The following is a 13,469-nucleotide window of genomic DNA, read 5'->3' as shown; positions in this document are numbered from 1 at the left end:
ATGGTGTGGTTTCAAATGCTATCGTCGTGCTAGAAGGGAAATAGCAACACCAATCACAAACATCAGCTACCTCGGCCGCCTGCCCCATTTTCTCTGCCTTTTGTAAATGGAAAATAGCTTTGCAATCACAGGCAGATCGTTAGTAAGCAAGTCCATGACGTACAGTGAGCACTGGATGCCAAAGAAATCCAGAGCTCTCAGAACCCAGATCTGTGCTGGTCCAGGATACTCGCTCTGCAGCTGGATCAAGATGCAGCAGTACCTGCTGACGGCAGAGGGCGCCCAGACGCAATGCGAGGTCCGGCCACGCCCGCGGCCACGCCCCCCACGTGACTTTGGCGTGGCGTCACACCCGGAAGCAGCCCTGCAGCGGAGTGGGCAGCAATGAGTGGGGAGCCGGGGCCGGTGTCCGTAGTGCCCCCTCCCGGGGAGGTGGAAGCAGGCAGTGGAGTTCACATCGTGGTGGAGTACTGGTGAGCCATGCAGGTTGAAAAGGAGCCTCTCGTGCTCGCCCGCAAGGTGGGGGTGGGTCCACGGGAGGCCCCACCCCCGGAACCCCAGCTCACTCCACGTCTCTTCTCCCCAGTAAACCCTGCGGCTTTGAGGCGACCTACCTGGAGCTGGCGAGCGCTGTGAAGGAGGAGTATCCGGGCATCGAGATTGAGTCGCGACTCGGGGGGACAGGTGAGGTCCGCAGAGCACCTGCTGAGTCAGTCCATGTTATAAACTCCAGCTCTCCGACCTTCTAGAGCTGACATTGGCTGTTGTATCTAAAGCCCCTAGCAGGGTCTGACACATAGCGAAAATGCCTACTGTGGGTTTGGAGTGAAGGAACTCTTAATGGCGTATTGGAAAGACGCACGGGTGAGGACTTTGGGGTTTGGGGCTGAATGGCTTTAAGGATCGGATCTGAAAACCGGATCTCAAATGGTGTCTCCCGAGACCATGAACAGTCTTGCTTGGACTCGCGGTAGTGCCAAGGACCTCTGCCTGTTGTTCTTAGCTCATTCTTGCATTTATTTCCTACCAGGGGCCTTCGAGATTGAGATCAATGGACAGCTGGTATTCTCCAAGCTGGAGAATGGGGGTTTTCCTTATGAGAAAGACGTGAGTATTTAATGCACATCTGGAGGGTGGCTGAGACGAGACACACCCTCCTCTCCTATGCATGACACTCTCGCATCTCTGTCCGCTAGCTCATGGAAGCCATCCGAAGGGCCAGCAATGGAGAACCCGTAGAAAAGATCACCAATAGCCGGCCTCCCTGTGTCATCCTGTGACTAAGAAATGATTCTTGGAAGCTCGTTTCTGGGGTTTAAACCCTTCCTTGTGGTTCCAGTAGGAATCCTCTACCTTTAGCCCCTCACTTGGCCCTAGATAGCTAAGACCCTGACTTCACTTTGCCTCTTAGGGCACAAGGAGGGACTTGACCTTTCTGTGGTCTAAGACAGAAAAGAGATGTTCTCCGTGGACATTTCCACCGCGTCCTCACATCGCTCTCCCGGGATCTGTGCCCTCTGCAGTTTGGTCCTCTCCCCAGCGTGGCAATACCTTTCAGATGCCACAGTTGCCATAACTTATTTTCCCTGAATAAGTTCCCTGGGCAGTGTCGGCTCTTGGCAATAAAAAGTAACTACAAATGGTTGTGTCAACTGGTGTGTGTTTATGTCCAGCCTGTGTGGCACACAGGTCAGTCTGGCCCTGTTAACACCTAGTGGGTGGGGGCTTTCCTGGACAGATACTAATTTCTCAATTAGGCAAGGAAAATGAGTCATATGACAATGCTCTCCTCAAGCTTCCCTCTCCCACTGGGAGGACAGGACTTCATTCTGGGGTTAGCCTTGGAAGGAGTGTGTCCAACGGAGTAGGACCCTGTTGCCAAAGGCTCTTCAGAAGGAATCCGAACTTCTCAGTCCCTCAAGCCCAAAGCCAAATTGTCTCAAACTTTTGGAAGATCTCTACACACTCACTCCAGGAGGAGCTTTATGTCGGGTGAGCAATACAGTTTGGCCCGGGGCCACTCTCAGACATAGGCTGGGGTCCAGTTATTTTATAAATCTCATTGCAGATGGAGAAAGGTGACAGCACCCCCTAGCTTTCATATAACACCCACCCCCTAACTTTCATATAACACCCACCCCCTTTCATATAACACCCACTCTCCCACTGCGTCCTTATCTCAACTTTTAAAAAACAAAAGTAAAAACAGAACAAAATACACTCTGTACAAAGAACAGTCTGGGGGCAAGTGCTGCCCCCCTCTTGGGATGCACGTGTCTCAGGCCTAGTGGGGTGTCCTGGTCCCAGGATATTCCCCTGGGGCCTCTTCCCTTCTAGGCTGAGCGTCCCTCAGTCCTCAGAACCAAGAGAGCCAGGCCAGGTAAGGAATACCCACTGAACGCTACAGTCTGTCAGGGCAGGCAGGGTCTGTAATCCTCTGGGGCTGAACCGTGTGCTGTCTCTTCCGGCCAGGCGGGGCCCTCTTAACCACTCAGGATTGAAGCAGCGAACAAGGTTCCTCAGGACAGGTTCCTGGCGTAGCCGGCTGCCCTGGATGTCATGGGGCCAGAGGACCTTCTCCCCGCTTTGTGGCTGGTGATGGAGACCACAAGTCAGGCCGTCCTTCCCCACTCTGAAGACACAGGATGTCTGCACATGTGACCTCATACTGGCACATCCAGGCCTAGGTACTCGGGGTTCTCTGCAGTGGGGGTCCCTTCAAAGGTACTTGGTGGAGGCCCCTGCTCCGATGAGTTCTGGTCCCAGTAATAGAGATTGTCAAAGGCTGGGCTGAAGGCAGGAGAAGGGCGGGGCTGAGAGGCAGTGCCTTCTCTGGGTGCTAAGTATTCAGGGTTCTCCACAGCACCCCCAAAGGCAAAAACGTCTTTGACAACCCCATTCTTCCCAGGAGAGAGAGTCTTGGGTCTTTCTAGAGTAGCACCGGCAGGTCGGACAGGAGGAGGAGGACCCTCTGGGGTCATGGGAGGCTGAGGCCGAACCTCTGGCTGGTTCACATACTCTGAGGAGAGAAGAGATGTTGTTAGGGAAAGGGTCCAAGATATCCCTGCTCTGCCATTGCCCCTCAGTGGGTGTAGCCTGAGGGTTCTCAACTCCCCTCTCCTCCCAATCTCTCCGGCCTGGATACCATACCGGGCTGGGGGCTGCAGGCCAGGGGAGCAACGTAGCCATCAGTCTCGGGGGGCAGAGGTAATGTGGGATCCTCACTGTACCGCTGTAGAGGGCTGAGGTCATGTGGAGAGAGGCTCTGCAGTCCTTTGGTTACCCCCACTGCCAGGTCACCATCAAACACATCGGAGCCAGCCCCTTCGGAGGGAGCCAGTGGAGATCTGGGGGGCTCTTCTTCCGAGGGCTCCAGGCCCAGCGTCAGCTCACCACCGCCACTCTGGGGTAAGAGAAGGTCGTGATGGGAGCTGCTCAAAGATCGGGGAGGGGAACAACGGGGTCCCAGGAGAGAAACACAGGTCACGATGGGGGCTGTGATGGAGAGAATGGGGCCCCAGGGGTTGGAAAGCAGCCATGGTAATGGAATCTTCAGGAAAGGCGAGGGTGGGGGGGAGCTCAAAGGGCAGGACCGCCCCTATTCCGGGATGGGCACTGACCCTGGCCGACGAGCTGCGGTGTCTGCGGTGGGCTGTGCTCCCGGTACCTGGGGCAGGGTCTGGGGAGAAGAATCCCTGCTGGGGTACCAGGTACTCTTCAGCATCGACCAGCTCCCCCATGTCATCATCCTCCAGCAGTGAACGGTAGAAAGTGCTGTCCATGGGGCTGGAAGGGCCCAAGTCCTCGTTCTAGGAAGGAAGGGGAGACACAAGGTGACAGCCCTCCTAGCCTGGTGTTTAGTTCCCTGGAAGGGTTCACCGAGCTTTGGCTAGAGGTGGGGGCTATCCCTGGAGATATGCTGGAGGGAGAATGCTGTCAGAGCAGGTATGGTGTGGGAAAGCCCAGTACCTGGATGACCACAAAGCGCTGGGGGTCCCTCGCCATACGGGAGAACTCTGATACTAACTCCCGGAATCTCGGGCGACATTCGGAATCAATCATCCAACCTAGGGCGGGAGAAAGTTCGGCATCCTCGTCCCAGGACAAGTCTGAGGACCAGCCTGGCCCAGACCACCCTGGCTAAGCTGAAAGTCCTCGCATGGCAGAACACAGCTGGACTCTGGGCTCTTGAGGCAGAGCCCTGGAGCATTTCTAAGGTCCCCGTTTAGACTGGCATCACTCCTCTCAACAGCTGTCCTCTTGCAGGACTTCCACTGTGCATAGGTAAAGCACCTTTGAGGGTCCCTCCGGGACACCAGCCCACCCACATCCCATTTATCCCCCAGCCTACACACAGGGCCCACACACAGGTCTACCACCCTTCCTCTCTGCCTGCCTGAGGTCCAGCCCTGCCACGCACATTTGACCATGATCATGTAGACATCGATGGTGCAGACTGGAGGCTGAGGTAGGCGTTCTCCCTTCTCCAGCAAATCGGGGATCTCCCGGGCTGGGATCCCATCGTAAGGTTTGGCCCCAAAAGTCATCAGCTCCCACACAGTCACACCTAGGACAGACAGGCATCAGGAATCGGGGAACAGAGGAAGTCTGGGTGTGCAAAGGGAGGGGCTGTGCCGAGAGGTAGGGTCCACCCAGTCTCCTCACCCCCCAGGTGGCCATAAGACTGCACGGGGTAGACAGAAACAACCTTCTTCCCCTTCCTCCCATTCCCCCCCCCCATTCTTCTGCCTGCATCCCACCCTGCCATAGCAACTCATCCAGCCCCCACAGCCTCCACACACCATAGCTCCACACATCACTCTGATGGGTGAACCGGCGTCTGAGAATAGATTCCAATGCCATCCACTTGATGGGCACCTGGGGACGCAGAGTAAGAAGTCCTGACTGGGTGTGGTAGGGAGGTGACCCTTCTCCACGTTCTCCCAAAGAAAGGTCAGATACCAATCCAGCCCACCCCCACCTCTCCCTCCTCTTCTCCCTCCTCCAACCTTGCCCCCATCTGCATGGTATTCAGTCTCATCAATGTCGAGCAGCCGGGCCAGCCCGAAGTCAGTAATCTTGACGTGGTTGGGACTCTTGACTAGCACGTTCCGGGCAGCTAGGTCCCTGTGAACAAGCCGAACGTCCTCCAGGTAGCTCATCCCCTGGACAGAGGGCACCGGGGGTGGAATCTCACCTTAGGGACACTCCCACCTCATCCTGGCCCCAAAGGAAGGATCTGCAGAGCCAGCAACCAACCCCCAAAGCACATACCTTGGCAATCTGAACACACCAGTTGAGCAGGTCCTGGGAGCCTAGGCGACCTCGATGTTCTCGGACATGGTCCAGAAGGCAGCCATAGGGCATAAGCTGTGTCACCAGCTGCACTGTGGATGTCAGGCAGATGCCCAGGAGACGGGACACATACGGAGAACCCACACCAGCCATGACATAGGCTTCCTGCAGACAAGGGAACAGAGGGATACAGAAAACCACCTACTTCCATCCACTCTCCTCTGCCAGAGACCCTCACCCATCCCTCACTGGCTATAGCCAGGCCCTCCAGACTAGGAAGGGATCGTCACAATCCCCAGAGAGAAGTTGAACCAATTGGGGGGGGGGCTCACATTCCCAGGGGGGAGCTCCTCATATTCCCTAGCAGGGAGGGGCTTACATCTAGGATTTCTTTGTTAGCTTTAGGAGATGTGTTTTCCCTCAACACCTTGATGGCCACGGGGATTTTCACGTTCTCCCCATCTGGGATCCAGATGCCCTGAGCGAAAAGAAAGGGACTAGAGTCAGGCCCCCAGCAAGCCGCCGAGGGGTAGGTAGCCTTCCCCAGCCTCTAGCTTGGCCCACTCCAGTCTCCTGACCACGCCCCTCCCCTAGATCCACCCATGCCAGAACCTGGCCCCTCCTGACCTTGTAGACAGTGCCGAAGGCTCCTGATCCAAGCACCTTCAGCTTCCTTAGCTCCGTCTCCTTTAGGATCCGCATCTGAGCCTGGTTGGGCACCGCTCCGCTGGGCGTCAGCGGCTCCACCAGCTGGAGTGAGAGGGTGGTAGGGTGAATGCCCAGCTAGCTGCAAAGCCAAGGGGGTGCCAGGAGGCCCTCGACACGCCTCACCTCAGTCTCCTGCAGCAGCCTACGCATGGTATACTTCCGGATCTTCTGTCGCCTTCGCTTGATTAGGATTCCAATGACTACCACGATGATCAGGAACAACAGGACGCCCACCACAGTTGCAATGATGAATGTCACCGGGCTGGAAGCAAAAGCCAGAATCAGAGACTGGGGACTAGTCTGAAGAGGAAGCTTGAAGAGACAGGAATGTCCCTTGGCTCAAAAACTTCACAGGAGATACTCCACCTTGTTAATCTGCACTATGCAGCCCGCTCCCAGGGGCTTCTGCCTCATGAAATGGGGTCCAGTTGTATGTACCCCAAGACTCTCAGGTACTAGCCAAAGTATTCTTCAAGGAGCCATGGTTTCCCCTGCCTTGCAGCTGTTGCCCCTTTAGGACCCATATTTCTCTGTGATACAATCGTCTATGAGTCTGCTCATCTTGGGGCACACAGGGTCCCTGATAGTCACCAGACCGTTATTTATTGGTATACTTAGTTTTGAGGCTACTTCACGATATAGCCCAGGCTGGCTCTGTACTTACAACCCATGTGCCTCAGTCTCCCAAGTGCTGGGGTCACAGGCGTCTGCCACCATGTCCAGGCAGAGCACATTCTTGTCATCCTTGCTTCCTTAATCCCCATCTTGCTCTGCACAAGGCCTGTTGTTACAGCCAGCGTCTGATGTTTGCCCCACAGGCAAGCGGCAGCTCCTTAGAGCACGTCCTAGACTGCTTTTCTCCCGTCTAAAGCTCTCCTCTGGCAAACCAGAGTCCTGGGATTCCAGGGGTCAAGAACCCTACCCTGCCCTCCAGGCCTCACGGCTTCGGTTCACACCCTTTCTGCACTGGTGTGGTTCACAGCACACACCAGAGAGCTCTTGGCCACCCTAGATTTGCCTGACTCTCTATCTGAGTGCAAAGAAAACAACACACACACACACACACACACCATCCTGAAAGCTTCTAGCTGCCCAGCTCTGATACTCTGAGGCTTCTCACGCTGCCACCTCACTCTACAATTCTAGGAGCTTGGACCTGGCCTGCATCCCTAGGGAATTACATTTCCCAGCATCCCTTACCCCACAGCATCCTGAGCAGGTCTGTATCCACTTGTTGGAACAAAAACCAATAAAGAAAGAATGGGCTAAGGAGAGAGACGATGTTGCAGCCTTCTGAGTAATCTCTCCTCATTACTGACCACCGAGGCCAAGGAAGGAGTTGGGGGGAGGGTACAGGGGTACCTCTGGGGCTCAGGCTCACCTGGCTCTCTGCTCTGCCGGGCAGCCTCGTTCGTCCAGGTCCACACAGCTGCAGAAGAGAGAGAGAGTGCCATCATCAAACCTGGGAACAGCCTCCCGGGGCAGGTGTGGCAGGATTGTTCCCATGTGACAAGCAGAAACTGGGTTCCAGGTCTCCAAATTGCTCTGTACTAGTCCACGAGAAGAGTCCCTCTTCAGTCTGGGAACCCACCTCCTCTGCACTGCTGGGACTTCCTGCGCTGGGCAGGAAGCAGGGCACTATAACGGTGGGAAGACCAATTATTCCCTCCATGAACGAGGACTAGGGTATATGGTACACGTGAGGAGAGTTTGGGAAGACCTATTAAACACGCGTGGGGGGGGGGACTGGGCCATAGCTTAGTGGGAAAGGGTCTACAAGGTCCTGGCACAGATCTCCACCAACCAAGCAATAAAATATCAACAGTTCTGCCTCAACGATTGGTACTACCATGCCAACACCAGGTCACAGCACACACATGTCCCTTTGTATGTGGAGCTGAACAACAACAACAACAGGCCTTACTAGGAGGTGCCTAGTCTTACTGCATCTTGATATGCCATGGCTGATCAATATCCATGGGAGGCCTGCCCTTCTCTGAGGAGAATGGGAAGAGGAATGGATTGGGGGTTGGGACTGGGAGGAGTAGGGAGGAAGGGAGGAAAAACTGTGGTCAGGATGAAATAAATAAATAGGCAAGCAAGATCGACGGTTTCCCCCAAATAGGGCCAGTACTGAGTGATATGCTATGAACGGGGACATCTGTAGAGGGGTAGATGGAGAAGCACTTGTAGGAAAGGATGCAGAGAGAGGGTGAAAGGCAAAGCACGGAATATGAAGGGAAGAGCTGGATTATATTAGGAAACAAGAGCAAGCCATGCAGTGTGGTGCACACCTCTAGTCCCAGCGCTCGGAGGCAGAGGTAAGCAGATCTCTGAGTTCAAGGCCAGCCTGGTCTACAGAGCTAGTTCCAGGATAGCCAGAGCTATACAGAGAAACCCTGTCTGGACAGGAGAGGACAGAGGGAGAGGGGGGAGGAAGAGTGGGAGGGGGAGAGGAGAGGACTGGAGAGATGGCTAGGAGCTGAGAGCACTGGCTACTGTTCCAGAGGACCCAGGTTTGATAACCCAGCACTCATATGTCAGCTCACACCCCTCTGTAACTCGAGGTCCAAGGGGTCCGACTGTCTCTTCTGGCCTACACAAGGCACCAGACAGATCTTCACGCCGGCAATACAATCTGCACTGACTGCTTTTAAGTCAGCTTGACTTAAGCTACTGCCATTTGGGAAGAAGGAACCTCAATTGAGAAAATGCTTCCACCATTCTGTCCTGTGTAAGCCTGTGTAAGCCTGTGTGCCTTTTCTTGATTGACGGTTGCTATGGGAAGGCACAAGTCCTGGTGGGCAGCGCCACTCGTGAGCTGGTGGACCAATGTATTATAAGAAGGTAGGCTGAGCAAGCCATGCCGTGCAAGCCAGTAAGCAGAGTTCCTTCACATCCTCTGCATCAATTCCTGCCTCCAGACTTCTATCTTGAGTTCCTGCCCCAACTTCCCTGGATGGGACGATGATGTGGAGGTGTAAGTTAAATAAACCCTTTCCTCCCCCAAGTTATTGTTGATTGTGGTGTTTATCACAGCAGTAGAAACTCCACACACACACACACACACACACACACACACACACACACACACCCCTCTAAAAGAAAGAAACGGCCACACGTTGGTAGTTGGCAAGATGGTTCAGCAGGTAAGGGTGTTTGCCACCACACCTGACAACTGCATTCAATCCCTGGGACCACAGGGTGGGAGGGGAGATCTGACTCTTTCAGATTGTCTTCTAACATCCACACAGTCTCCAGCACTAGGGGATTGAGGAAACAGTTCAAAGTATTCACAGTAGGACTGCCAACAGTATTGTTTTATATCTTATGTGTAGTTTAAAATGTTTAATGCACTACTGTACAGATTTAGTCTAGTTACATTGTGTGTGTATGTGTGTGTGTGTTTGTGCGCTTGGAAGGCATGCATGTGCCACAACAGGCATGTGGAGGTCAGAGGACAACCTCTGGGAGTTGGTTCTCTGCTTCCACCATGTGGGTCCTGGGAACTTAACTGAAATTACTAGGCTTATGAGCAAGGGCCTCTACTTACTGAACTATCTTGCCAGCCCTTAATGTGTTATTTTTAACTTTATTTACATGAATGTGTGTGTGAGTGTGTGTGTGTGTGTTGTGTACACTTGCAGAGGCCAGAAAAAGACATCAGATCTCCTCAAGCTAGTTAACAGGCAATCAAGAGAATCCTGTGGTGTGTGTTAGGAACCAAGTTCCAGCCTTCTGAAAGCAGCAAGTCCTCTTAACTACGGAACCACCTCTCCAGATCCCACACCTCCGGCTGGAGAGATGGCTCAGTGATTAGCGCATTGACTGCTCTTCTAGAGGTCCTGAGTTCAATTCCCAGCAACCACATGGTGGCTCATGACCATCTGTAATGGAATCCGATGCCCTCTTCTGGTGTGTCTGAAGAGAGCAACTGTGTACTCACATACATAAAATAAATAAATCTTTAAAAAAAATTACATCTCAATATAAGTGAAAGTAGACTTCTGCCCCTTTCACAATAAGAGCTCTAAAAAGGCTCCCATCGTGAAGACCCTCCTTCCTACAGAAAAGACTCCACTCCCTCCACTCACGAGTGGGTGCAGTTGATGGGGCATGGCTGACATATGCCCTCCTCATCCGGGTACTTCCAGATGGGCATGTAGGAGAGGTCTGGTTTCACACCACTGGGGCAGCGAGCCACACAGAAGGATGAGTCCTTGTAGTGGGCACAAGCTGCACACTGGTCAGCCTCCTGGACAGAGAGGAAGGGTTTGTGAGGGATTAGGGATGACATCGCTATGGCAGAAGGATGGGGCCCCAGGTCCCCGAATCAGATGCCCTGCCTCCCTGATCCCTCTCTACAAGGAAGTGGAGGCGCCCAGAGAGGGACGTGCGTTCCCTAAGGTGTGACAAGTGACAACTATTATGTACAAAGGTTTTATTCCATGCTGGGGCACTGTGCCAAATCCTATTTAATTCTGTTCTCACCACACCCCAACCAGGGAGGGGACTATTACAACATTCACCTCATAGAAATGAAAACTGAGGCTGGAAAACAGGGCCTGCATTTGGTCATTAGCGTAGCCACTGCCAAGGACACAGGCCTTCTTGGAACCTTGTCCTAGCCTGAAAGGGCTCCGGTGTCAATCGCAAGAAGGGGTAGCCCAGGGTCCACAGCATAATGTGAGCAGTCCCCAGTGCCCGATCCCTGCCTCCCTGATCTTCCCTCCTTCTGCTCTCCAGTGGAAGCCTTCTCTGGGAATATTTCACCCAGCAGCAACCGGGTGGTCCCTCGGCTCGCCCCTCCCCCAGCCCTGAGCCCACCAGCACCTCACCGATCCAAAGCAGGTCTCGGAACTGTTCTGAGGCTGACACTCGGGGTGGCATGGCAGACAGTGCTTGCCACTCACATACTCCCTGGGGAGCCTGTGAGAGAAGTGGGTTTAGTAAGGAGTTGGGGCGGGACGGGGTGCCCCAAGTACCCCCTCCAGCCACCCACTCCTCTGCAATTCGTACCCCTTCCATACTCGGCACTCCTCCACACACTCCTGGCCCCGGAGGAACTGACTGCAGTTGACACACTGGGTGGGCCCTGGCCCCCAGCAGTACCCATGGGCACACAGTGAGTTACAGACCAAGCCCTCAAGACCTGCAGCGAGGAAAAGGAAGTGTTTGGATGGGCTCAGGTCTATGGGAAAAGGCTGTGAGCATGACTCCAGGCTGAAGGGTTAATTAAGGGTTGGTGCTAGGACATGCAGGTTCGAGAAACAGGGAAGGGATACGGATGCCTGGCAGCACGGAAGGACACAGCTGGAAGCCATGCTCAAGGCTAAGCCATCCAAAGGCAAGTGAATAACCGGGCCGTAGCCGTGCGTGATGGTTCACGCCTTTAATCCCAGCACTTGGGAGGTAGAGGCAGGTGAGTTTGAGGCCAGCCTGGTGTACAGAGTGAGTTCCAGGACAGCCAGGGCTACATAGTGACATCCTGTCTCCAAAGAGCAAAGGCGGGTCTCTAAGACATGAGGCACAGGCTACAGGAGGCTGCTGCCAGAGGCTACTGAGATTCCTCTGTTGCCAGCCCTCAGTGCTGGGCTTCCTGTCTTACCACACGCCTCTTCCGGCCGGTTCCCGCTGTGGAGCAGGGCCTGGTGAGGGTTCCGGAAGAGCTGGTCCCAAGGTACAGTGTGTACAAAGCAAAGATGGGTGTTGCGGTGAATGAGAGCCAATCCACTGCCCAGCTCCCGCAGTGAACGCAGCCCCAGCGAGTGAATCCCCAGGCCTTGCAGCGTCAGTGAGTAAGCACCACTGTGGATGGGGGGCAGGGGAGTTTCCAGTCACAAGAAGGTACCTACTGTGGCCACCAAGGGCCGCAGGGTATGTAGCCAGACCTCCTAGCCTCCCCCTCCCCCCACTTACTCATGGAGAATCCGTCCCCGAATGACCCGAAGGTTCTGGAAGACACTGAGGTCTTGGAGGCTCTCTGGCCACGCTGAAATGTATAGGTAACCTGCAGGCAGAGGAGGGGGCTGGGTATGTAGAAAGGTCCAGAACTCCTAGTCCCTGTGAAGGAGGTCAGACGGATAGCCCACCTGTGATCTCCTCCAGGGTTTCGAACACTTGGAGATGCTCCGGCTTCAGTGGGGCAATGCCAGAGGAGGGGTTCCTAGAGGGGCCAGGAGGAGTCATCAGTAGGGCAGGAGCCCCGGAAGCCCTTGGCAAAGCACTCTGCACCCTCACAGATGCCTGCAGGTAGCGCCTATCAAGTCGTTCCCATCCTGAGGCGCAAAGCCCAGGGTCAAAGTCTGGCAGGGCAATATTTGTGTCCTTTGGTCTAGAAGTCTGATTTTCAGTATATCCTGCAGAGACCGTGGCCTCAGCTGCCAGAGGCATAAACAAGCTGAACTGTTTGTAGGAAAAACCTTTGAAAATGGCCCAGCATCCATCAGTGATACACAGAACACGGATCTCTGCAGATGCTAAAATACAAACACGGGGCAGGGGTGTCTCAACATCCCCCCAGGGCTGTTCTAAGCACGCCCCAAATAAACCGCCTTGAGCATAGAGCCATGGTGGTCCTCACCGTACACGTGAGGCACTGAGGCACAGAGAGGAGAGGGGACGGCAGCGAGGCTAAGCCGTAGGGCTCTGCCATACCAGCATGAGGACCTGAGTTCCGGACCCAGAACCATACAAAAAGCTCATGTTAGTCGGACATAGGACTGTAATCCCAGCACCTACAGAGGCAGGCGGGTCTCTGAGTTCGAGGCCAGCCTGGTCTACAGAGTGAGTTCCAGGACAGCCAGGGCTACACAGAGAAACCCTGTCATAAGGAGGAGGAGGAGGAGGAGGAGGAGGAGGAGAAAGGGGAAGAAAAGGAGGAAGAGGAGGAAGAGGAAGAGGAGGAGGAAGCAGCAGCAGCAGCCCGTGTGTGATACTGAGCTTGTAATCCCAGCACTGGAGAGGTAAAGACAAAACAATTCCTGGGGTCCCCTGGCCGTCACTGTAGCCTGTTTCAGTGAGCTCCTGGCCAGAGAGAGACCCTATTTTGAAAAACAAGGTGGACAGCCCCTGAGGAGTCACACCTGAGACTGTCCTCTGAACAAAGACACATGCACAGACAGACAGACAGACAGACAGACACACACACACACACACACACACACACACACAGATACAGGGAGAGAGAATAACAGTCAGACAGACAGAGACAGACAGACAGACAGACAGACAGACAGACAGACAGACAGACTGAAGTAGGTTTCAAACCCAAGTCTATGCTCTGTCGCCTGTCTTTGCTGGCTCCCACTCGACAGCTATTGTAAGAATGAGTCAGCTTTGAGGTCTGAAGAGATGGCTCAGCAGATAAGAGCATTGGCATCTCTTCCACAGGACCCAGCTTCAATTCCCAGCACCCACATGGCGGCTCAAACTATCTGTAACTCCAGTCCCAGGGCTTCTGACAC

General features: G+C 54.4%; 2 protein-coding genes across 3 annotated transcripts in view; one reads left to right on the top strand and one right to left on the bottom strand.

Moving 5' to 3' along the window:
- The first annotated feature begins 319 nt into the window (after positions 1-319).
- Mien1 (migration and invasion enhancer 1) lies at positions 320-1,652 on the top strand. The gene is made up of 4 exons (XM_021211828.1): positions 320-473; positions 587-684; positions 1,031-1,107; positions 1,197-1,652. Exons 1-4 carry the CDS (start codon positions 385-387, stop codon positions 1,278-1,280), a joined length of 348 nt encoding a protein of 115 aa, XP_021067487.1. The 5' UTR covers positions 320-384; the 3' UTR covers positions 1,281-1,652.
- A 508-nt stretch (positions 1,653-2,160) lies between these two features.
- Positions 2,161-13,469, bottom strand: part of Erbb2 (erb-b2 receptor tyrosine kinase 2) — a 24,442-nt gene continuing 13,133 nt past the window's right edge. For both annotated transcript variants that reach the window (XM_021211827.2, XM_029546005.1), the window contains exons 10-27: positions 12,096-12,169; positions 11,923-12,013; positions 11,612-11,811; positions 11,023-11,155; positions 10,842-10,932; positions 10,098-10,258; positions 7,385-7,432; positions 6,127-6,265; positions 5,923-6,045; positions 5,675-5,773; positions 5,275-5,460; positions 5,010-5,165; positions 4,803-4,878; positions 4,421-4,567; positions 3,970-4,067; positions 3,621-3,809; positions 3,151-3,403; positions 2,161-3,019 (exon numbers count right to left, since the gene is read on the bottom strand). In XM_021211827.2, coding sequence (XP_021067486.1) covers positions 2,664-3,019; positions 3,151-3,403; positions 3,621-3,809; positions 3,970-4,067; positions 4,421-4,567; positions 4,803-4,878; positions 5,010-5,165; positions 5,275-5,460; positions 5,675-5,773; positions 5,923-6,045; positions 6,127-6,265; positions 7,385-7,432; positions 10,098-10,258; positions 10,842-10,932; positions 11,023-11,155; positions 11,612-11,811; positions 11,923-12,013; positions 12,096-12,169 — 2,620 coding nt within the window. In that variant the 3' untranslated portion in view covers positions 2,161-2,663. The remainder of the gene's footprint in view (positions 3,020-3,150; positions 3,404-3,620; positions 3,810-3,969; positions 4,068-4,420; positions 4,568-4,802; positions 4,879-5,009; positions 5,166-5,274; positions 5,461-5,674; positions 5,774-5,922; positions 6,046-6,126; positions 6,266-7,384; positions 7,433-10,097; positions 10,259-10,841; positions 10,933-11,022; positions 11,156-11,611; positions 11,812-11,922; positions 12,014-12,095; positions 12,170-13,469) is intronic.

The sequence above is a fragment of the Mus pahari genome, chromosome 14 (genome assembly GCF_900095145.1).
Source record: "Mus pahari chromosome 14, PAHARI_EIJ_v1.1, whole genome shotgun sequence".
NCBI lineage: Eukaryota > Metazoa > Chordata > Mammalia > Rodentia > Muridae > Mus > Mus pahari.
The sequence above is the reverse complement of the archived record's forward strand: the minus strand, read 5'-3'. Positions and strand labels throughout refer to the sequence as shown.